Source organism: Suricata suricatta, chromosome 5 (genome assembly GCF_006229205.1).
Source record: "Suricata suricatta isolate VVHF042 chromosome 5, meerkat_22Aug2017_6uvM2_HiC, whole genome shotgun sequence".
In the NCBI taxonomy this organism is placed as follows: domain Eukaryota; kingdom Metazoa; phylum Chordata; class Mammalia; order Carnivora; family Herpestidae; genus Suricata; species Suricata suricatta.
The window spans coordinates 154,201,325-154,226,520 of record NC_043704.1 but is presented as its reverse complement, the minus strand read 5'-3'; the positions used below and the strand labels follow the sequence as shown (position 1 = coordinate 154,226,520).

Here is a 25,196-nt window from a genome sequence, read left to right as displayed (position 1 = left end):
GTGTGTACATGTGTGTAGATGTATGTATATAGTAAAGATACTGTACTAGTCGATGTCTTCTTTATTGTCTTCCTCTTAATGTTTTTATTTTGGGGCATAAAAAGGTAATGAGTGTGGTATGTAGTGAGCACACATGTACACACCACCCTCTGCGGTTCTCAAGACATATCTAATCTTGGTTCATCTGTACCCCCAACCTTTCCGAACCTGCTCTATTGGATTGTTTTAAAGTAAGTCCTAGATATCTTATTTCATATATAAATAATTTCAGCATGTATCTATACAAAGGATTCCTTAACAATAATCATAGTACTAGGGGCACCTGGGTGACTCAGTAGGTTAAGTGCCCAATTTTGGCTCAGGTCATGATCTTGCGGTTCATGAGTTCGAGCCCCGCGTCAGGCTCTGTGCTGCCTGCTCTAGATTCTGTGTCTCCCTCCCTCTCTGCCCCTTCCCGCTTTCCTCTCTCTGTGTCTCTCTTTCTTGAAAATAAACAAACACTAAAAAAAGTTTTTAGAAACAATAACCGTAGTACTAATATCACACCAAAATATTTCACGACAATTCCTTAGTATGTTTAAATAATTAGTCACAGTCAAACTTACAAATGTTTTCTTGTGGTGATGGTGATCAGCAGTTGATTTATTTGAATCAGTAGCCAACTAGTGCCCACACCTTGCATTTGATTGAGAAATCACTTCAATTCTTTTAAGATTCTAGATTCCTTGTCTCTCTCTCTTTCTCTCTCCCCCTCTCTCTTTTTCTCTTCTTTTCCTATGTATTTGTTGAAGAGACCAAGTTACTTGTGCTTACATCTCACGCATTCAGAACTCTTGGTGTTCCGTCCCCTACTAGGTTGAACAAGGGGCTCGGTCAGCTGTGGGTTGTGTCCCTGCGGCGGCACCTCCTGCGGGGGCTGGCTGTGCTGGAGGGTGCCTGCCAGCGACAGACACGTGTTACTTTTGCAACTTTTGCACCATTCCAGGTGCCGTCAGTGCGATTCCTCACCTTTCACCGGAGAGTTCAGCACCCAGTGGTGACCGTTTGCCAAGATCTGTGGTTTCCCCAGTCCTTGCGTAATGGTGATGATCCAGATCCTACCGGTTCTTGTGCAGAGAGTGGCTGGAATTCTTCCGTAAATGGAAATGTGCCCCCGTTGTCTATACGATCACCTTAAGGCACAGCTCCTACATGACAAGCAGGATAAGTTCTGTTTACCAGATCTAGTTATCCCAGAATTTAAGGGTCTGTTTTGGCTCCTGGAGTCTGTTCCATCGATGAGTTTGTCTCTGTCTGCTCTGACATCTCACTCTGTTAGTTATGATGACTTTGGGACGTATCTTGCTGGTTAGGTGGGAAGCCCTCCTACGGTCTATTTTTCGAGAGTGCCTTAGCTATTTTTAACTCTTGGTCTATTTAAGTGTTAGAATCAGATTGTAAAGTTGTGTTCATAACACACCCAAACCTAGGAAGGATTTGGTTAGGATTCCATAGAATTTACAGAAACATTGGGAGAATTGGCACCTAAATGGGACTGACTGTCCCCCCCAATCATGGTCTTTCTGCATGTGCTTGGGTCTTCTGTCATTTCAGTCAGTGTTCACTGTTCTGAGCACTCTTGAACCTCTTTTCTTACATTTAGTCTTAGGTGTGATTGAAAAGGTAAAATTTGATTCTTGTTTTTATTTTCCAGTTAAGTTCATGCATTTTCAGAAAGCATTCTTCCGCATTTCTGAAGGATGTCTGAGCATGTGTGCTTTCACCTAAGATGCCCTGTAACAGGCTTAGTGGAGTAAGGTTGTGGTAAGGTCGTTAAACGGATTTTCCAGTTGTGCATTTTGGAATTGCGCCCAGGTAAAGGATTGTATTAAAAATGCTGAGTTCTTCGATAAAGTTATTTAGAAAGACTCACAAGAAGCAATGGTTAGACAATTTGGCAAGCATCTTTATTTGAATGATAACTGATTTCCACTCTTATTGCTTAAAACCCAAAGTAAGAATTATAAAAAGAGGAAGAAGTTTCTTTTATATGCCACTGTTAGGGAGAAGACAGGAAGAGGCACATGCGTTGGAAAACAGTATTAATTATTTGTCCAGTAAAATAGCTATATAAGTGGTCTGTGTGTTTATAATAATAAAACCAGTTATTCTCTGAAAAGCGTACGTTGTAAACTCTTACATTTTGCGTCAGTCTAGAGGAATGAAACACTTAAGTATGATATATAGATAAATGGTTTTTGAAGAGGAAATCGTGCATTTTCATCATTTAGTTCGGGCGCTCTTTATTTGCTAAGTGTGGTCTGAGTGAGTTGGGTCTTTCAGGGTGTGTGCTTTTTCAAAGTGGGATAGTCCAGACATACAGACACACAAGATGTCAGTATCGAGCACGAAGACAGTTCCCACCTGTGAATTCACTGTCTTGACCACCGTCCACGCTCGTCCTCCTGCCCCTCAGTCTCCTCTCTGCTCTCTCTCGAGGGTGACATGTGTCATACTGCTCCCTAAGACAAGGGACGTTGATGTTTAGGCTGATAGACATGATACCATAAGGTGTGTATTCTGCACATTCTTGCCTTTATTTCACACAGCAGTGTGATTTTGGATTTCATTCTAATGTGTGTGAAGCTATGGTTTAACCAGTTTTTGAACTTAAATTTACGTTAGTTAACACGCATGTCGTACTGGTTTTGGGAGTAGAATTTTGTGACTCATCCCTTGCCTGGAGCTCCCAGTGCTCGTCCCGGCGGCGCTCTCCTCACTGCCCGTCCCCCGCTCCCTCCAGCAACCCTGTTTGTTCTCTTACGGTTTGCCTCTCTCTCTCTTTTTATCTTACTTTATTTTTCCTTCTCTCCTCCTATGTTCATCTGTTGTTTTTTAAATCCCACATATAGGTGAAATCATAGGATATTTGTCTTTCTCTGACGTATTTTACTTAGCCTAATGCAGTCTAGTTCCATACATTGTTGCCAATGGCAAGATTTCATTCCTTTTCATTGCCAAGCAGTATTCCGTGGTATGTATGCACACATCTTCATCCATTCGTCTGCCAGTGGACGTTTGGACTTTATCCAGACCTTGGCTGTTGTCGATAGTGCTGCTGTAAACATCGGGGTACGTGTGCCCCTTCATCAGCATTAATGTATCCTTCGGGTAAACACCTAGTAGTGCAGTTGCTAGGTTGTAGGGTAGGGCTATTTTTAATTTTTTGAGGAACCGCCACACTGTTTTCCAGAGCGGCCGCGCCGGCTCACATTCCCACAAGCCGTGCACAAGGTTCCCGTTTCTCTGCATCCTGGCCAGCATCCATTGTTTCCTGAGTTGTTCGTTTTAACTTCATGTGTGTGAAGCTACAGTTTAACCATTTGAACGCTGACGTCAGTAGTGTATTGTATCTTTATACCGTACTTTATTCAGCCTTCTGTCGGTGGACCCTTGAATTGTCCTAATTCTGCTTTTATAAACAGTGTAAGTGTGAACATTGACTTGTGGTGTACATGTGAAGCATTTCTCTAGGGTGTACTGGTAGGAATTAAACTATTGCATTCCAGAACATGCTTGTGCTTCCACTTTCTGAAGTTCTGCAGAGTAATGCCAAGCCGTGTAGCGCGCCTGTGCCCACACATGCACGGGCACCTCCGTTCTGCGTGCTCCCAGGGCTCGGAGTTACCTGACCCTCGGGACTCCGCCAGTCTTTTTGGTGTAAGTAGTACGTCAGGGGCTTGCATTGTTTGTTCCTTTTTTCTGAAGAAATGATGATTAAAATTCTAAGCCAAAAGAAATGTAAAGTTACAATAGAAGGCTGCTTTCAAACCTGGCAGTTAGAGCTCACGTATAGCTCGTAGCTCTCCTGATGGGAGCTTACTGTGTTCTCCTGGGGCGCGGTGTGATCTCTTGGTACTTATTCAGCTTTTTTTTAAAAATCCAGAGTTATCAAGGTATAAATTTGCACATAGTAATATTCAATGTGATTTCATATACCTGAACTATAATTCTCATTTACTTTCAGACTGGCTTGATTAGCAGATGAACTGTAACTTTTTATCACAGACTTTCAGGTGTCAAATCAAAATATTTGAAAACCACTATAATGGCATCAGTATTTCATGTGTTTTCAAGTTAATCTGTGTTTCAAAAATGGTTTTGAAAATTTGATTTAAACTTAAGTGCTTTTAGGTTTGGAATACAAGAAAATCTAGAATATTATACTGAGATGATAAATTCTTAATAAAATAAAAATTATTATCAATTCCACTCGTTGTGGAATACCTTAAGCCAACCGGCAGAGTATTGAGAGGTGAGAAAGACCAGTTTTAAGGAATCTTTGTCTTCCCTAAGTGTGGTCTTTTAAAATTGCCATGCCAAAAGGAGAAGGAAGGAGAGGAAGAAGAAAAGATTGGAGAAATAAAATTGCTATCATAATTCTAATTTTCTCTTCCAAGGGGAAAACACCATTGGAATGCTTTATGTACGTATGGACAATACAGCACCATATAATTAATATAAGGGCTGCGCCTTGCTTTGTCTAGTGTCTAAGTAGTGAGTAGTTGACCTGGGTTTTCCATACGATTTGACCTGGTTTTGTTTTGTTTATCTGACAGGTGGCAATCTGTACCATACTGATGTCTCGCTCTTTGGAGAACCTACCGAGTTTGAGTATTTGCGAAAAGTGCTTTTTGAGTATATGATGGGTCGTGAGACTAAGGTATAAATAATTTCTGGTGATTTGGCATGTGGCTTAATTTAAAAGGAAATATGCTTACTTCTAATAACTTTAATACACATGTTGATGCCGTATTTTACCGTTAGCAGACCACAGATACTACTAGGCGGTAGGTAATTTTGTTATGTAGCTCTTAGTTTACAAAAATATTTGGCAGATCTTTCTTATATTTGTTACAGTTATAAAATATTAATTTAAAAATTTTGTTGACTGATGCTAAATACTAAAAATAGAAACCTCATTGACTTAATATTTTGTAAAACGTGGCTATTTTTATTTTTGACTTCAAATCTTAGAGTAGATTTCATTTTCATGGAAGCTTCAGGATCATATGGAAGTATTGGAAATGGTCATAAATGGTCATAATTAAGAATGACTACTTAGGGGTATCTGGTTACAGTGAGGAACACCAGTCATTAAAACTACCACATCATAGGGGCACCTGGGTGGCTCAGTCAGTTGAGTGACCGACTTCGGCTCAGGTCATGATCTCACAGTTTGTGGGTTCGTGCCCCGCGTCGGGCTCTGTGCCAACCGCTAGCTCAGAGCCTGGAGCCTGCTTCTGATCTGTGTCTCTTTCTCTCTCTGCCCCTCCCCCATTCACACTCTGTCTCGCAAAAATAAATAAGTGTAAAAAAATAAAAATTTAAAAATGTAATTAAAAAATAAAATTACCACGTTATATAAGTAGTGATGCTTGGGTAAACTGTTTTCTGGAATGCTGACTTTATTGTAAGGTTCTTAAGTGTATAGTCTTGTCTTTTCCTTGTTTGTATCCCCTGCAGTGTTTTTAAAAGAGCCTTAGATTGGACTTCTGGTAAATGTATCTTGAATTGAATTGAACCATGTATTTAGAGAAACTCCTCTATTTAGAGAAAATCCTCAAACGGATTTTTCACTTAAAGCAATTTCTCTTCTGACATTGCTTCAACGTTTTACCCTCATAAGCTTACGTTGTCCATGTGCTTCGAGAGTGGGATCGTGAGTTTCCCGTTTTTAGGAGCAGCCAGTGTTTTAACATGGGGGCCTCCAAGTCAGGGAGCGCTAAGGCAGTCCGGGGACTAATTTGGCAGGTATAGTAAAAGCCTAAAAAGTAAGGACATAAGAAATCTCGTAAAAGAATGTTATGAACGTATGTATTACAGATTCTGCTAAACACTAGGAGTTATAGAAATATAAGTCATTTTAATCCATAATACCTACAGAAATCTCATTTCATGGTATCAATAGTTTCAAATTAAAGTAATATCTAGTGTGATCCTGAACATGTAACACAGGGATATATTAATTCTTAGTAATTCAGTATTTTTTCCCTTGAAGGACTATTTTAAAATTAAAGAACAGCTAAAACTAATTTTTCCTTATCTTTTAAAAAATAAAGCTAATGAGATAGAACTTCCTCTTATTAAGGCTCTAGTGGGCGACAGCCAGTATCTGAGGCGGGGCGGATAATTTAATGTCACCTTGTTACTGCAGGGAAGGGAGAAGGGTATATCTTAAAAAGAAAAAAACAAGGCCCACTGGGTGTAATATGGAAACCAATTTGACAATAAACTATATATATATATATATATATATATACATATATATGTAAAGCTAAAAAACAAAACCCTCTCAGAAGTCTGTCTACACTGGTTCATTTGTGAATGTCAGGCCATGATCCCAGTGCTGTGAACCCGTGCCTTCTGGGGGTCGTGACTGGCGAGGGCTGAGCGCCCCGCAGTCTGAGCCCCCGAACAGAGACCTTGCGCAAATGGGAGACGCGCTGGTGCAGGCTGTGCTCTCGGGGTCGCGGTCGGTTTGAGGCTGTGGCTTAGGACGCAGCCGGAGTGGGGGGCCCCGTCACCCCATGAGGCAGGCAGCCCCGTCCCCACCTGCCAGGAACCCGTGCTGCGCAGCGCTCTCTGGTCTGTTGTCCTCGGCATTGGGGGCGTCCGGTTACAACCAGTGGTTAGTCTGTCGTTGTGCAATCACAGTTCACAGGTAGACACAGAAAACCAGGAGTGGACACTCAGCTTAATTTACTGCGTGTTTGTCGAGCACTAGGGGTGGCCTGTTTATCGCCGTGATGGGTAAGATGGGATCTGACACTGTCCCTGGTCTTCAGGGGCTTACTACATGGTAGGGAAGCGGAGCTGCACGCAGTGAAGCGTAGTGCAGTGCTGAGTGTAGTCGGGCTGTTAGAGAGGCCGGGTCCTCCCTTTGACCCGTGGGAAGGTCGAGGGCGACATCACGGAGAAACAGGGGTGTGGAGTGGGCTTTGAAGTGGGATGGGGGGTGAAGGTGGGGTTTGATTTTAGTAGATGAGCTCAGACGGGAGGGAAAGCCTAGACAGAAGGTCCAAGGCAGGAAGCTGAGTGGGTGTTAGAACAAGCAGTCTGGGCCGCACTGGACCTGTGTGCCGGACGTGACGCCTTTCCAGGCTGCACAGAGTGTGGAGGGCCGGGGTGTTTTCCGGGTGTTACCTGTGGCTGTTGGGGGATGGCTAGCCCTTGAGCTGAGGTTGAACAGAGCAGAGCTGGTTTTAGACACATCTTTCACCTGTTTCCGTAATTTGTACACGGTAACAAAGAATTTGAAATGGAGACCAGGTTGTGGCTTTAGAATGAGCCAGCGGGCATGGCGGCCTTTGCGCTCTGCCCCTCATCTGCAGCAGGCCCGTCCTCCACCCGCGCTCCTCCGTCTGCTTTTGCACTCCGTCCCTCGCTCGGTGAGACAGGTGACGTATTTAAGACGACGGCCCGTGGACCACACGCTCTGCCAGCGTGAAGCTCCTCTCTCTTCTCCCTTTCCTTCTCTCAGGTTTCGGTCCCCAGGCTGGTGTGGGTGCTAAGCTGCCGCCTGTTCTCCCTTCCAGTAGAGTGTTTCTCATTCTGCCCTCTTAGTAAACCTCTTCTTGCAGAAAGCTTGGCTGGAGACACAGCCTCTCCCCCAGGCGGCTCCCTGGACCTTCCTCCCTTCCCAGGGCCCGAGGGTGAGGCACACAGAGGGTCTGACCGGCAGGCAGCCTGGACTTCTCCACTTAAGTGTTTTCTGGCTAGCCAGGAAGAGCTTTAAGTCTTTACCGGGTAATGTGATGTAAATTCAGGATCACGGGTGAATCTAGAGGTGGGTTTCTCATGAACCTTGCTTGGAAATGTGAAGGGACAATCAGCCACAGTTCTGGGGGTTTGACAGACAGAAGCTAACGTGCTTACCCATGATTCATAGAGAGCATAAGTGGACTCTGGGGTACGCTGCGCCTTACAAGCTATTGAAATTAAAGAAATGTTCCCTATATAATCATGGGTCCCTAAATTTTAGGTATTTGTTGCTTCCTAAAAAGTCTTCGTAGTCAGTATGCCAAAACCCATTTAAAACTGCTTCAGAGTGTTAATAAAAAGAACACTGCGATGCATAACTCTTATTTCTCTTGCCATTTAATGCCACGTGTTTGCGTAGTTTCTAGATTTTGGTTTAACCTGGAATATTTTCTTCTGTCTAGGCAATACAGTTTAAAGAATGAGGGTTTTAGTAAAATGCCTTTGGAATTCCCAACAATTTAAATGTGTTTTTTGTTTTGTTTTTGTTTTTTGACCCTCAGTATGGCAGAGGCAAAGGTAAAAGGAAGGAGGGTGCTGAAATCTAGCTGTGTATGGGGTCTGGGACTGAAGAACAGTATTAGTTAATCTGTCAGTTGAAATAAATATTAGAAGTATGTAAAGTGCCTGGCCTGGGCTTAGCACATAATAGGAATTTTAAAATTGTTAGTTTCTTTCCCTCCTGGAGATAACTCTATGTTTTTTCTAAAGATGTGACTAATGTAAAATTTTTTTATTGTTATGTCGTCCTTTCCTCAGTGCCCTTCTGTAGTTCCCAGCCCCGTACCCTATACACACACACACACACGCACACATGCGCGCACACCCCTGTGTAACCATGACCAAGACAGTTAGAGTGAGCGCCCTCGGTGCCCGGCCATCCGTCCTTTGTGGGCGCCCTGGGGGGTAGGGGGGAGCCAGCACCTGGATTTATATGTAAGTGCTGAACTTGTTATCCTTCTTATTTTGTGAGTGCCTCTTATTTCATACAGTATCTTCTTTCCTCTCTGTCTCCCTCAAAACATCTCATCTTGATACAAAATAGGGAATTTCAACCCTTGAGGAGACTTTTCCACGAGCTTATGGGGGACAGTCTGACTTACGGTATATCCCTTCAGATCTGCACAGTTATGATCTTGTTTTGCTAGCCACCATGTGTAATGTTTTGATTCATCATGTTTTCTACCAAACGAAACATCTTGTGTTTATTTAAAGCGTAATCTGTATTCCTATTAGGCTGATGTGCTGCATGTTGTACAAAACCCCTCCGAAGCATGTCCATGTCCGTGCGGTGGCCCGTGTTGAGATATATGATGTGACTTAGAGCCGAGCTTCTGATCCTCTAGGGCTTGTGTTGGTAACACGTTACTTTCTAGATAGATTCCTACAGATAAAAAGCCTTATAAAATGAATAAGCAATAAAGTTTGATCTTAATGAGATAAAGGGCCGAGAGCATCAGAACGTTATTTAGCTTCATGCTACTGTAATTGCATCTTCTTGAATAATACCAACCCAGGCATTGTGACGAGTCCTTTTAAATTGAAATTCTAGTGTTGGCTGTTATTTCCTTGACTGATACCTTCACATCATACTTCTTTGGTCGTGGCTTCATTGACAGCGCTAGAGAACCCCACCAGCAGAAGCTGGCAGAGCGCGTGAGGCGCCCTCTGCCTCACTGTCTGTGATCGTCTCCTTTGTCTTGTAGACCATGGCGAAGGTCATAACCACGGTCCTGAAGTTCCCTGATGACCAGACTCAGAAAATTTTGGAACGAGAAGATGCCCGGCTAATGGTAAGCGTTCAGAGCGCGCTCCGGATGGGAGAGGGCGTTGTCTCATCTCCTCACAGTCTACTTCAGTTACAGAGGCTGTGAGTTGCTAAAAGCCATCTTAAATGTTTCGTTTTTATTGTACCGTAGCCTAAAGAATGAGAGTGAATCTGCATCAAGAAAGTTGAGCTGAGGGCAGGTACGAATTGGTGGCCTCAAGGAAAGCAGCCTTTTACGATAGCGTTTATGAGGTTGACACCCGTCTCTGCTGTCCGGGGCTTCCAGAACCTGGGGTATTTAAGGAAGGGACAGGAAAGGCGTCTGTCCTGGTGTGTCCAGTAATCGTTTGTAATCAGATTACAGCAGGATGCGCGATGTTCTGTGTCACATTTCCTTATCCTCCGGGGTCTTCAAATACGGTAATTCTGAGGGAGAGGACAGAAGCATTTTTGAGCTCTTGGCATACCGGAAAGGGACGTGTAGGGAACAGGATTATTAGGAACCTGTGCGCCAAGTCAGCTGTGACTGAAGGAAATACTCACCTCACAGATGGTGCACAGTCCCCACGCCTGGCCTCTCTTTGCCCTGGGCCAGCACTGCCGTAAGAAGAGAGGGTTCTGCGCAGAGTGTGAGGCTCGTGACCGAGAGGCCTCGCCCCGGCCTTCTGTCCCTCCTTCCTGTCGTGTCCTGCTGGCCGCGTCCTGCTGTCTTATGACCTCCGCGCTGCTGGTTCTTCTCCCTGCTCAGCAGAGCAAGCAGAGGGCTTCTCCCGAGTGGCGGGCTGGCCGGTGTCCGGCTCTCTCCAGTCGGAAGGACTGAGCATCCGGTCACAGCTCCACGGACTGTGCTCTTCACAAAAGTTCTTGCTCACCTTGAGCCCCAGTCTTCCTTCCTTGGACTGGTCACCAGTTTGCTCTGTGCTTACCTATGCAGCTCGGCCGAAAAAGTATGTTGGCCTGAATGGAGAGCTCTTCTTCTCCAGGCCGAATACCGGGAGCTGCAGCCCAGCGCGCCTCCTGGCTGGCTCGGTGGGGAGAGCGTGCGACTCTTACTCTCAGGGTCCTGGGTTCAAGCCCTAGGCTGGTGTTGGGCCTGGAGCCTCCTTAAAATTTTAACAAGTTGCATCCGTACTTGACTGAGCCAGTCAGGTGCAGCTTCTCTCTTCTGATGCTCTGCGGGCCCAGGCCTGCGGGAATCGCAGCACCCCAGGCACGTTGACACCTACCCCGCCTCACTTTCTCTGAGGTCAGGGGCATCCCTGACCTTTGTCCTCGTACTTCATTGCGTGTTGTATCACATACCTGTTGTACATTTCCTGAGACAGTTGCAATCATTTTGGTTAGCGTTTTTGGAAAGCGTTCGTCCCTGGGATCTAGTGGCCTGAAAAACATCGTTAGGCCTCTGTGGTTATTTCTGCTTATACATTTTTTTAGATGTTTATGTGTGTTGAGAGGTGGGGGAAGGGCAGAGGCAAGGGAGAGAGAATCCCAAGCCGGCTCCACGCTAAGTGCAGAGTCTGACTCGGGGCTTGATCTCACGAACTGTGAGATCATGACCTGAGCTGAAACCAAGAGTCGGATGCTTAATCACCTGAGCCCCCCGGGCGCCCCTCTGGTTATACATATTTTTTATAAGACGTGTGTCACTGTAATGTATGCCCTTCCTCAGCAGAATGTTGTTTTAAATTATAGCAAACAATTCTAAAATGTAGTTGCTCAGAGAAGTTTTTCTCCTCACCGAATTTGCCTTTGTGAAAATAAAACTCTGCGGTGCATTTGGACCCTGTCAACATGGTTGTGTCCTTGTGGCCTGTTTAGGAGAATATTCTTAAATGATCTAATGTGCCTTTGTTCGTCCTCCCATGGCTCTTTACTGTCTTGATGTTGGGTGCCGGCAAGCTCTCCTCTCGGTGTTGGGCTCCATTTTATCAGGATTTGCTTGACAGTTTAGATTCATCCTAAATCAGGAGTGTGGCAGATACGGTGGGAAACCTCCCCTTCACCCCATCCACACACGCAGCCGTAGATCGGTTTGCCTTGAAGGAACTTAATTGAATTGATACATGTAAACAGTGAGCCATGTAACTAAAACCTTATAAAGCAGATGGAAATTTTATTTTAGTTTCACTAAAAAGAAGTCTTTAAAAATCATTACACTCTTTATTCCTGAATTAAGTGGTGTTCATTCTGGATAGGGATGAAATGGTGACTGTCCCTTCCTAAATTAATGCTCCCATGTCCCAGGGGCTGGCACGCCCAGGAAAAAGTACCACTCGTCCCGCTACTGCTTTAAGCAGAGTCTTACTTATCATTATCTTCTGCTTGGTGTGGCCGGTTCAGGAAAGTCAAAGACCTGTAAGATAATGGTCGTTGACCTGGTGGCTTTTCATTTTAGGGGAAGGAGGTAGCACCCCTTCTTCGTGCATGAACACAAGATACGTCTACGTAACGTGACCCAGATAGGAAGTACTGTACAGTGAGCGCTGAGGGAGGCCCATCGAGGCTGTAACTCAGTCTGAGTCCCTCTTTGTTGGCTTGAGATTCTTGGTACTTGATCGTGATTCATGATTGATTTTATATTTGATGGAAAATGAAGATTATTGTTGATTGAGAAGGTTGAATCAAGGACACATTTGCCTTAAAGATTGCTGTCATTCATGAAATGAGCAATAAGAATCATTGTCTTTGAACAGGTCTCTTGAAATTATAACCTATTCCTTACCCTGTCCAATGCCCATAGCTGATTCGGAAAAACCACTGCAAAAAACAGTGACTTCTCTTTTCCTAATAGAAAGATAATTATGATAGCCAATGGAAAGATAGATAAATGTTTAGAAAGCAAGCCTTTTTATTAAGTGAACATTTAAAAACTGGTTAGTCACGTTAGCTTCAAATGTATGTTCCAAATGGATCATTTCTACAGTTTGTTATAAATGTGGAGCTGTATTTTCCCTCGTATTTAAAATCAGCAACCTTGAGTGCTTTGTAATTTTTAGCTGTGGAGGCTGAAGAGCTGGTAAATGTAAACCAAAACGAACCCAGAGACATTTCAGAGCAAAAAGTTCAAAAGAAAACGCACTTACCAAATGCACACCTACCTTTCTGTGTGAGAACAGCCTTTTCCCTTCTGTTGGCTTCTAGCTTCTTGTGCCCAGTGTTTCATTTTGTGGCAGTGTAGGCGGTTTAGATGGGCAGAGCAGCCTGGGCATTTGAGTAACAGGGTCGGAGCAAGAGTGACCTCAAGAGTCTTGGGTTTGTCTGTCTTGTACTGAAGAAAACCGACCTACAAGTGCACCTCCCGACCTTCTGTTAGAGGAGCGCGTGGTTATTTAGGGTAATTGTATTAAGAAAGTTTATTCCGGTCAGGTGCTAACTCATCTTGAAATTGAGAGGTTCTTCTGTTATATAGACAGTTCTGCTAAAAACTGTTTTTAGAAATGCACTTTCGTTTTCAGTGAGCTAGTAAACCGACGTGCCTCTAGACAGCTGTGCTCCTGAGGACCTCATGGGAAGGAAGCTTCCTCTTCTGACGGAGAAGTTTTGGCTCAGTTTCATTCTGCATCCACGCTATAGTCGTTTTTAAAAACCGATTTTCTGTTGCCTTTATTTCTTACATTTCTTTCACATTGATCCTTCGTGTTGTATCAAGTTCTTGACCCAGTTTTGCCCTTGACCGGTCTTATACTTCATGTTCCTCACTTTTCTCCCTTTGGTTGGAATTGTAAAAATCTCTTCTGACTTAATAAATTCATCCGAGCTTTTCAGCACTGTGAGAACAGTTCTCCATCCCAGAAGAGGCCTACCCACCTTCACACGGGCTCAGTGCATCAGGAAACTAGCGAGATAGAACTGCTGCACAGTGGAAAAAACTTGTCCAGATGAAGTACGTTTGTTGTCTCAAAAGTGGTTTGACTCTTGATTTGTTGGAATCGCGTAAGAATGTGATCATTGCAAAAGAGAACGTTGCGAATGATTCCGAGTCGTTGACACAGAGAAGGAGGCCCTCCAGTTTTCAGCCTCCCAGCGTTTCCGCCAGGCCACCGTCATCTTCGTAAACGGGGTGACTGTCCCCAGGGCTCCTGAGCTGTATAAACATACATTTATAGTTATGCTTTTAATCACTTAATTGTTTTGTAAAAATGGCAGAATGCAACAGCTTTCTTTTTTCACTTAACATATTTTTATTTTATCTCACCGTTACAAATTGATGTACTGTATTCTTTTTAATGGCCGACTGTATGACCACATGGATGTCCCACAGTTTAGGTCACCAGTTTCCTGTCACAGACACAGGGAGCATGCATGTGTATGTATTTTGCATACTTCTGCAAGTTTTTCAAGAGGATATTGACCTTTTTGTGTTGTGTGTGCTGCAAATATTATTTTCTAGTCTGCCTTTTGATTTTGCTGCTGCTTACTAACTGCACCATTAAATAAGATAAATGATACTTCTGAGGTTGGTCACACTGAAAGTAGACTCAGATTTTATAAATAATCCCTCCCTTTTTTTTTTTTTTTTTTTTTGCTGATGCTGTTTTAACAAACCAGAAAGCTAATTATGATCTTAGATTATGACCCTTTAGCTAGGACAAAGAATGAACTTGAGAAGGCTGCAACAGTAGCACTTTGAGATTGGGTCCCTGCGAGTGGACATTCCGGTTTGGGTCGTCATCCCTGCAGCCATTCCTGAGGACAGGCTGTTGAATTAGAAGCACGTCATTCCGTGATGGAACTGATATGTATTAGGAACGATAATTCGACATATAGACATACTGTATTCACATTCATCACCATTTCCCCTCAAATTTTTGATGGTAAATTGGGATTATGTAAATCAAATTTTATGTGTAATTTAATGGAATTATGAAAGAAATATTTTGTAAAGCAAGTAATTATACCCAGTTAACCTATTACATATATACCTTAAAGTGTGAAAGTATCTTTAAGTATATTGTTTACATTTTTAAATTAAAGTTGCAAATGAAATCTCAGCTACAAATTACTATATTTTCTTAGGATGCATGGGAGTTATTACAGATTCCTTATACTTGGCCTAGCCTCCCTTGATTTGGGGGAGATTTGAGAAAATTTAAATATATTCTGTTTAATGCTTTGAAGTTCATATACACGTATAATCTCTATGTTATATTAAGTCTTAAAACTAACCCATTAAGCTTTTTTTCTTCCTGGCTTGTAGTCTGCTTCACCTCGCAGTGGTCTCTTCTGAGTCAGCCGTCAGTCTGTGCTTAGTTACGTGTGGTGAGTGGAGAACAATGTCTACGTCTTTTGTGCAAAAGCCCATGTGCTGCATGACACTAACCGTTCTGCTGCAGTTCTTCTGTGCTTCGTTTCATGAATACATGATTGTGCTCTGTGTCACTATAGGCATGTTCTGTTAATGTAGTTTCATAGATTAATATTTAGATTAATAATCACCACCAGAAGATTTCTGTAATTTTAGGAAATTATGCTTCTTTAAATAGTAATTGAAAGTTTTTAAATTGCCCTTTGGAATTGTAATAATTCAAAAAATCACATATTTTATAATCTTTGTTTTATTTCTCAAGAATAGTCTTGGAAATTAATAAAGATAGTGAGAGAGACATGAAAAATCATTTTCTAGATGGAAGTGAAGTGATATTTTCCATGAAACCAGATTTTAAAACACTGTAAGGCCCACTTATCAAGGCTAGTCTGAAATCATAAAGACTAGTAAAGTTGACTAAAATAAATAAAATTTTCGTACTTCCGGGGATCACACAGTATGACAAGATAACATTTATCCCCAGGAGACCCTTGGGCAGCTGTGTCAGCTGAACGTGGCAGTCTGTAATGAACACGCCGTGGCGGTGAGGCGCGGGCACCTAAACTGTGTGGACGCGGCCGTGGAGCCTCGCCGTTAGGGGCCTCTGCCGTGGCCGCCATGTTTGAGTCATGCTCTTAGCTTGACCTGGCACCCCCTAAAACTCAGGGTAATCTTTGCCTCAGACTCTGCTGGAATTTTTACAGATCAGAAACAAGCTGGATTGCAATTAATAGACCTTAATTATAATTGAAGTAAAAATTCTCTGTGATTGTTAATTCAACAAGTATTCACCTAATGGTATTAAGGCTTAAAATGCCAATATACAGCTTTTCTTTTTCAATCTTTTCGCTTTAAAAATCATTTATGCCTACCTTTGGGTCTCGTTTTGAATTTACTATATATCAGTTACCCTGCCTTAGTGATTATCCAGAACTGTCTTTAGCCTTGGAAATCCCTTAACATCTCGTGTTACTATTTGAACCTGCGTCACCTTGCCGTGGCCCCACCACATTTCAGGACCCCGTTTGTCCCTGGGACTGAAGGCCAGGTCGTGTTTCTGTTGATTGACCAGTCAACTCTCTCCTCGACTTCTATGTTGCAAACTTCCGCACGGAAGATCTGTAAAACCAGTGCAGCGGACATCTGCACGCCCCTCACCTGCAGTCACCGGGGGTCGCGCACCCTCGTCCCGCTCTGTCCCCACACAGCCTCCCTCTGGCGGTTGTGCTTGGCGCATCCGACGGTTACGTGCGAAGACAGCTGAATACGTGAGCGGACATTTTCCTACAAACTCAACCATAAAATTCTCACTCAGGACATTTAACATAATCCTGTCCTCTAGTATATAGTCGAACTTCGTATTTTTGCAGTTTTTCAAATAATGTCTTTCAGAATTTTTTACATTCCACGATCACTCAGAGATGGCACGTCACATGTCATTGTCATATTTTTCTAGTCTCTTCTAAACTAAAAATGTGCTCTCAGCTTTTTTTTTTTTTTGTCTCCCATGACACTGACACTGAACAGCACTTGTGAACCTTTTCCCACAGCAGCACAAGCCAAGTTTCACAACACTGACTGACAGGGAGCTCACGTAGGACAGAAGACCTTCCCCTCGTCCGCTCCAGGTTCCCGGGGCCACCGAGACTGCTGAGCAGGCCCGACACACCACACACTGTTGGGAGCACATCGCGAGTGCTAGATTTTTCATCTACAAATGGAGAAGACTTTAAAACTTTCCCTTCCCACTAAATATGTATAAAAAGTTTATTAATCTTCTTTGATAATTTATTTTTGTGGCATTTTAACTTAACCAGACCACTGGCTTTAGTATTTTAATCAGAGAAACCTTATTAGGAATCACTCATTACCATTGTTTCTCTCCACATTTTTAGTTTTTAGAATTGAGTTTGCTCATTTCCGCCCCCCTGCTGCGTGCGTCTCCCCCTGGGAGACGTGCAGTGTGCGGCGGCCAGAGCCCGTTAGGACTGGTCTGCGCTCTTTAAATCTGAGCAGCGGGTCCTGGGCAGGGTCTGCAGGGTCAGCGCGCCCCCTCCCGGCGGCTCCAGGCACAGCTGGGGGAGGCCGCAGCCCCGGATTTCACTGGACACCCTGTGCCCAGGATCGCGGACTGTAGGTCAGGTCATTCCAAGAACATTCATTCTTGGAAGACGTTTTTCTTTAAGATTTAATATTTAGAATATTTCTGCTTCAGTCCCCAGACCATGGGATATAATTTTATTTTAACTTTATCCTTTTTCCTTTCTTCTTTTCCAGTCCTGGCTCCGACCATCGTCCTGAAGAAACGCGGTGGGGACTTCGGGCGAGCCAGAGGGCCTCCTTGAGAGCAGGCTGCTCCTCAGGGCCCCTCACGGAGCCAAAGACCAGGAGAGGTCTGGCATTGGCCCACGGATAATCGTGCAGACTGCCTTTCGGATCCACAGTATCCGTGGAGAAATGGTGATAGTTCCTTCTTTGTCTTCAGTTTTTTGTTGGGAAGAGTTTTATGTTGTTTAAGAGGTACTTTGAATAACTCAACCTGACTTACACGGGCTCACTTAAGGTTCCTTTCTTCCATTCTTTTTGTCCCTCTTTTTAAAGAACTGCTTGCCTTTCCTATTTATTTTTAGGGTGATTTTTTTAAAGACTTGTGCAATACATTTTGAGGTGACACTTAGTGGATTTTTTCTGATAAATTAGAGCATTTAATTGAGTATTTTATCCAGATTGATTTGTTGAATATTTGCTAAAGACTAGTTCTTTAAGCTCTACACACGATAAATCCAAACGGCAGTACCTCATTGTTTACTTAGCTTTTGTACTTCTATTTTTCAGAGGAAAAAATACTACTGTAAATTGTAAATAGTACTGTATTGTACGCAGATCTGTGATGGTTGGCAATGTCATCTTGGAAGAACAAATCAATAAAGTTTATTTACTGTATAAAACTTGCTTATTGTGCTTTTTTCCTAAGTTGAAATCTATTTCAAAATAGTTAGGAAATGACGTTCTGTCCGGGTGAATATCACAAGGAACTGTTTGTCAACAGAGCCAAATGCTAACCATTTGGAAAGTTTTTTTTATGTTCACAATTGGCATGACCAGGTTAGAAGAAGTATGGAAACAGTGCCTGATGGCGCATGTTCTAGGAGGCCGCCGGCTCGAGGTGCCCCCTCTCCGGGGTAGGCCGCAGGCTGCTCCTTTTTACACGTGACGAGAGCGCGCCCTCTGGATGGCAGGAGGCGGACACTGTTGGGAGGGTCTTGTGCGCCCCGGTGTTCGGGCCGCCGCTGCGTCAGTGTCCAGGGGCCCCCGACCTCTGTCTCCAGGCGGGATCTCGGTGTCCGATGGTGTGCCCCTCACGCTGTGACCAGGAGTGGGGGGGCGGGGCGGGGTGGGGGCGTGGCCAGCGGTCTTCCTAGCGGGCTGCAGCCGACTCCTTCGGGGACGCCTGGCCACAAGGGAAAGGGGTCTTCTTCCACCCCCACCCCCTTTTTTAAAATCAGGATTTACGTAAGGGGCAAAATTTTGTGCCACCAAAAGGGTTTCTGACAACAGACATGACTTCTTACCTTTTTAATATATCTCTTCCGAAGGTAGGAGTTGTGGACTCTTAGCAAAATTTTTGTACGACTTCCTCCTACCTCCTTTATGGAGATGAGCACATCAGAAAGTATGTAGGGGTCAGCACACCTTTTCTAGAAAGAAAGGGTCGAATAGGAAGTATTTTCTGCTTTACAGGCCATCCAGTCTCTGCCACGGCCGCCCCTGTCACTGGCGTCGGCACAGAGCCGTCGAGGCCGGTCCCACGGGAGCGGAGCTGGGCTCCAGGAAGGCTTCAGTTACGAAAGCAGGCGGCGGGCTGCGCTGCTCTCGCAGGCTGCGGTTTGCCGGCTCCCGAGAGCGCGGACGGGCTGGGTGTCCAGCGTGGAGCTGGCGGAGGAGTGACAACCCGTTAGTACTGGGAGCTGCCCGCTTCCCCGGTGCAGGGATCAGCCTGTCTTTCAGGAAAAGGTACAGTGAATTCAGTTCACCTCGATTAGGATGGAAGGTGACATCTTCTCAACGACTTGTTCCGGCAGGAAGGACGGAGCCTTTCACTGTGCGCAGCGTCAGGGTCTCTGACGCTCAAAGACCCTCCCCCGGAAGTGTGTCCATCACTGACGCCTGAGACCTGACAGCTTCCCATCAGCACTTGCGGGGCGTGTTTGCGTCGCAGGGCACAGGCTGCTGAGGGCTTTGCCCTCCGCTCGGACTGCTACTTGCCGCACAGAGAGCTGTGACCCCAGCGCCGAGGTCCCGACGCCGGGGCTCCGGGCCCTGTGACTGCGGCACACGCGGAGGTCGGTGCGGTCGTACGCTGGCTGCCAGGAGCTGGCGGTTCCCTTTGAGCCGTGTGAGATGCTACTAGGATGGTACATCCGCAAGTTTAGGTAAGAACCACTTGCCCCTGACGGGAGTCAGTTTCTAGTCCCTCTGTTCATGTCGGGTGCGCGTGAACTTTGGCAGGGACCAGTTCGTCGGCTGTGTGCGTGGGTTCACGCTGCTGTAACACGAATCCCATAAGCTGGGTGGCTTCCCAACGCGGACCACTCACTTCCCGCAGGTCCAGGGACCGAGAAGTCCGCGATCGAGGCCCTGCAGACTCGGTGCCTGCCCCTGAGGCAGCAGCGACGCCTTTTCACTCCACTCCCCCGCGAGGCAGGAAGGCAGGCGCTCTCTTCTGCTCTCTTCTCCGGCCTCTTTTAAGGGCATTTATCCCATTCACGAGGGTCCCACCTTCACGATCTGACCCCCGCCCAGGGGCCCCACCTCCTAATACCTTCACATCAGGGGGATAGGTTTGTTTTTAATGCTAGTTTATTTTTGAGAAAGCGACAGAGTTCGGGCAGGGCAGGGGCAGCGAGAGAGGGAGACACAGAATCCAAAACAGGCTCCAGGCTCCGCGCGGTCAGCACAGAGCCCGACGCGGGGCTCAAACTCACAAACGGCAAGATCATGACCCGAGTCTTAAGTCAGATGCTTAACTGACCTAGCCCCCCAGGCGCCCCTCAATGGGGGATAGGTTTTAACATGAATCTTGGCCGGGGCGGGGGGGGGGGGGGGTGTGGATACAAACATTGAATCTATAGCAACGTGGAAGTTTTGAATTAGGCATTTCTAAATTAAAGGTCTGGAATGACATTTGTGGTTTTCTTACAAAAACTCACTGGCCACAGTAGTGCCTGTAGAGGAAGTAGGACACAGATGCCAGGAGGATGCGTGTGCCTGTCTCTGGCCATAGGGCCCAGGCAGTGGGGACGCCCAGGCGTGCAGCAAACAAGGATCTGGGGACCATAGGATAAAATACTATGTTCCTTTGGAAAAGCAAAAAAGATCTTTTAATTTTATTTTCTTTCTGATTCTGGAAGAAATTTAGGTCCGTTATAGACAATTTGAAGAATACCTTTATAAAAGAGAAAATAATCTAGAATCCCTACCAAGAAATCACCACTGTTACGACTTTGGTGCCTTTATTTTTACTTATTTTTGGTGCCCTTTAATCATGGAGTATTTTTCTAATCTGTGAGTATTTTTCTAACGTGTGAATAGGCTGTGTATGTGTGTGTGTGTGTGTGTGTGTGCGCGCGTGCGTGCGTGTACATGCGTGCCTACATTTATATGTCTGTTTACATGGGGGACCATTAAAATTTCTTTGAAACTATTTCCAATTGCTCCATATTTCATCCAGTGGATATATTATTGTTTAATCCGCTTTTCTGCCCTTGAACATGGCAGTCGTATGTAATTAGTCACTATCGTTTAGTCCTCTGTGATAATCTCGCTGTCCATATTGCAAGCATCCTTAAAAAAAACAATCAGGACCAACCTGTGTGTCTCTCGACAGCCCTTGGTTTCCAGTACTGCGTGCCACCCTTGTCTGGCATCACTTCCCTCAACGCTCCACATTGTGGTGTGGGGGGGACATTGTGAGTCGGTCCACTCGGAACACTGCATCTCAGAACGGGCCTCACCCCAGTTGGAAGTGCCCCCGGGGCATTAGCAATGCCCAGGCACACTGCCCACCGCAGGGAGGGTCCAGCCCAGCAGCCCGGGATCGTCCTCATATCCTCAAGGCCTCTGGTTCTGTGCTGCTAACAACTTCCGGGCCTCAGTCCGGAGCCTCTTTAGTTAGGTTCTGTCGTTGGTGTGTTCTGTAGAGCTTTCAGACACCAAACACATGTGGACATTTCCTCACTGAGACGGGAAACAGTAATATAAACCTCTGCTTCTGGGGCCCCCCGGGGGGCTCAGTCGGTTGAGCGTCTGACTTCCGCTCGGGTCATGATCTCAGGGTTTGTGAGTTCAAGTCTCGTGTCAGGTTCTGTGCTGATGGCTTGGAGCCTGGAGCTGCTTCATGTTCTGTGCCCACCCCCCACCCCCCATGTGAGCACACACGTGCGCGCGCTCTCTCAAAATACAAACAGTAAAAACAAATTTTAAACCCTGCTCCAAGTATTTTTCCCTAAATCAGCCTAACATGCGGCTGTGGGAGCGTCGCGCACCCCCAGCCCGTCCCGCTGGGTCACCCCACGCCCAGCGGGGGCTGCTTCTCCATGATTTCCTGTCCGTCCCTCTCTTCTCTCCCGCTGCTCTCCGCTGGAGTGGGTGGGACGGGTATCCAGGAGAAGCTGCCACAGCATCAGGGTGGATCCTGGGATCCTGGCCGTCACGTCTGAGGCAGAGATCTGGTGAGAATTTGCGGATGCTTCAGGAGCGGGTGAGCGTCTCCTACGGGCGGCCGGGAGGGACGTCAGTGTGATCCTGGGAGCACACTGTGGTGGGTTGGATTCTTGTTTCCAGGTCTTCACACACCTCCCATCTGGCTTTGCAGAGCGGGCAGAGCGGGCACACTTCTCCACCAGCACTGAGCGTGGCCACGCGATGCTACCCATGGGTTCCCCGTGCACACGATAAGCACCGCATCTGGGCAGTGGTTTTCAGATCCCTCGCCTAGGTCGGCCGTTGCGCCTGACCTCCACCATGAGGTTGGGGTGCGGCTGCCCCTTGGCGGGGGCCCTAGGGTCACGAAGGCACATCAGCTAGACATGTAACACGAGCAAGAAGTCAACATTCATTGTCGTGAGCTACGGAGATCTGGGGATCTTTTGTCACCGGAGCATCACCCAGCGAGAGCTGACTGGTACATGATGGAGGAAAACAGAACAAGTTACAGGATAATGCGTTTCGTTTTTAGAGTTTGTGTGTCTTGGTGTAGATTTCTTCAGATTTATCCTATTTGGGGTTTTCCCAGCCTCTCGAGTCTACAGCTTTGTCTTCAGCCATTGTTTCTTTGAGTATCTTCTCAGCCGTCCCCTCCCTCTCCCTCCATCCTCTCCTTCCGGAACCCCAGCGACAATGTCAGATCTTCTGTCCAGTCTCCCAAGTCCCTGAGGCTCTGTTCATTCCTTTTTTCTGCCTGTTTTCTCGCTCTTATTCAGACTGAGCAGTTTCTGTTGTTCTAGCTCAGGTTCATGGACTCTCTTTCTGTCTCCATTCTGCTGTTGAACCCATCCATGGAGTTTTTCATTTCAGCGATTGTATTTTTCGGTTCTAAAATTCCCATTTGGGTCTTTACCTCTTCTGCTTCTTTCCTGAGACTTTGTTACCTTGTTTGTCCCAAGCAGGTTTGTGATTGCTTGTTAAGCAATGTGTGTCTGAGGGCTGCTCTGAAACCTTTGTCAGCCACGTCTAACACCTCTGTCAGTGTGATGCTACATTTATCATTTTCTTTTACTCAAGTGGAGATTTTCCTGGTTCTTGGTCGGTCTACTGACTTTTAGTGGAAATCTGGAAATGCTGGACATCGAGTTATGAGACTCTGGAACGTACTTTAACCGGTTTTAGCTGGCCTTCTCCGAGACGGCCCTGGCCAGAGACCGCTGGGGCAGAGCCAGGTGGGGATGGAGGTCCCGATTCTCTGCTTGGCCTTCCTTGACACCCAAGGTGGGGAGTGCCGCTCACTCCGGCCGGGTGGGGGTGCAGAATTAAAGATCCCCACCAGTACTGGTGGGCTGGGAAGGGTAGGAGTGCCCTTCACCCCTCCCCGTGTGGCCTCCACGCACCCCCAGGAGGAGTGACGGAAAGGAGGACTCTTTCCCTCTGGGTGGCAGTGAAAGTCCTTGACCCCCCTCGAGGCCTTCTCTTACCCCCCAGCGGGGAGAGGGAGGACCTGTTTGCTGCCTGCAGGGACCCAAGTCCTCACCACCTGTCCCGGCTCCCCCGCCATCCCCCTGACGTGAGTTTAGGGTACCTCCTTGCAGGCAGACAGAGGTGTAGGACTCCGCTGGGCCTGTGCTGGCAGAGGGGGTGGGGCCCTGGTGTCGTCTTCTGTGTTTGGGCAGAGTGGCGTGGCAGTTGTCGTCTCTGCGTTCTCTGTCTCTCTCTAGAACCGAGAGAGCACTGAGCTTTCTTCAGCCCCGGGTCCGGCTGTGTGCATGCGGCCCAGCAGCCCGGGGGGCTCACGGCGGGCCGCTCCTCAGGCCCAAGGCCCCCAGCTGGCCCGCCGTCTTCCCTCCCCCTCTCGAACGTCCTCACGTGAGTCTCCTAGATCACGTCCTGCGATTTCAGCTGTCCTCGTGGGAGGAACAGGGAGAAGTGAGTCTGTCCGGGCTCCTAGAAGTGGAAGTCTACATGATGTGATCGTATTTATGCATTTATGGTGCATTATTTATTCCATTCAAAGAATTCTGCAGACCGCTCCAGACGCACGTGCTTTTAATAAACGTGTGAACATGTAAACCGGGAGGGCACGTGGTCGATTCGCAGCGGCCCAAACCGGTCTTCCGGATCACCTCTCCCGTCTCCACGTCCTCGCCTTCTGTAGCTTTCGTCACTGGCGTCCGTCATGGCCCCCCCTCAGCCACAACGGCCTTGTCCTCGCACCACGGTGAGAGCTCGGAGGGACCGGACGCAGGATCTGCCGGGTGCGCTGCTGCATCGTCAGGACCTGGAGCGTGTGGAGAGCGTGGAACGAGTGGATGGGACAAATGAACGGATGAATGAACAAGTGAATCAGGAAAGAGGAGAAAATGTCCAGCACTGTCTCTGCAACGAAAAACAAAATCATTTTTAAAGACTGGAAAAGTCTTTTAATCTTTAAAAATTATTTATTTATTTTGAGAGAGAGAGAGAGAGAGAGAGAGAGAGAGAGGAGGGGGTTAGAGAGAGGAGACAGAGAGCCCCAGGCAGGCCCCACGCCATCCGTACAGAGCCCGACCCGGGGCCTGAACTCACCAACCGTGAGATCATGACCTGCGGCGAAATCCAGAGTCAGACGCTAGCCCGACCCGGAGACTGGAAGCGTTTCGAGAGGCCCTCGTCTCCGCGTGGGGAAGGCGTGCGGGGCCCGCCTGGCAGAGCCTGGCCTCCGCTCTGACTTGTTCACACGTCACCAAGATGACGTTTCACGGGGCCAAGGCGTGGTGGCCCTCCGCGGGGCACGGCAGGGGACCAGGCGCTGCTGGAGAGGACCCCTCCCCGCTGCTTTCACTCCTCGTTTCCTGCGTGTCCCTCTTCCGTGACCGAGCCGCCTTGGATTTAAAGATTAGCTTAGGTCCAGATTAAATGTTCCCACTCACCTCGGGAGGCCGCATTGCAGGCTGGCTGGGGGTGCAGGCTCCGGGCCACATGGCCAGGGCTCAAGGTCTGACCTGGCCGTTTACTCACTAGTCAGGGGGCCTAGCCTGTAAACCTCAGTTCCTTAATCTGTAAAATGGACATAATAATCATAATAATAGCGTCTATGTCTTAGATTGAATTAATACCTATAAAATGCTTAGTATCCAAACTGGGTAAGATCCAGCGGGACACTAGCCACTGCTGGTCTTTACAAGTAGCTTCCAACCCTGAAATGAACTCTCGGCGGGAGGGCCAGGCGGGACCCAGGCTGCGCAGAAGCCACACACCCTCCTAGTTGTCCTTCATGACAGGCGAGACGCTGCTGACGTCGGTCACCCCTGCCTTGCCCCTGCCAGTGTCAGGAAGGCCTCGGAGGACGGCCTCGGTCAGAACCAGGTGCTGGAAGCAGGCCAGCAGGAGTCCGGCCGAGGCTGTGGGGAGGGGCGTCACCACATGGGAGGGTCCCCCGTGCCCCTCTCCCCACCTGCTGCCCGGCCACGAGAGCCAGGTGTCCTCTCCTTTTCCTCTCAGTTCTCAGAGGTGCCCACACCGCGCCCCTGTGCCCTTGTCCTGCAGGGACCCTTGCGGACCTTTGTCACCTGGAGAGGCTGGGGCTTCCCCGGTGCTGGCTCACAGGGGTCAGGAGAGCCCCCCCCCCCCCCC

The 25,196-nt window shown here is 46.9% G+C and overlaps 1 protein-coding gene across 7 annotated transcripts in view; it reads left to right on the top strand.

Moving 5' to 3' along the window:
* Positions 1–17,821, top strand: part of GOLGA4 (golgin A4) — a 108,600-nt gene extending 90,779 nt beyond the window's left edge. For 5 of the 7 annotated variants that reach the window (XM_029940578.1, XM_029940574.1, XM_029940577.1 and 2 more), the window contains 4 exons: positions 4,599–4,702; positions 9,507–9,593; positions 14,766–14,827; positions 17,151–17,821. In XM_029940578.1, coding sequence (XP_029796438.1) covers positions 4,599–4,702; positions 9,507–9,593; positions 14,766–14,795 — 221 coding nt within the window. In that variant the 3' untranslated portion in view covers positions 14,796–14,827; positions 17,151–17,821. The remainder of the gene's footprint in view (positions 1–4,598; positions 4,703–9,506; positions 9,594–14,765; positions 14,828–17,150) is intronic. The other 2 variants (XM_029940572.1, XM_029940576.1) reach the window with 2 other exon arrangements.
* The last annotated feature ends 7,375 nt before the right edge of the window (positions 17,822–25,196 follow it).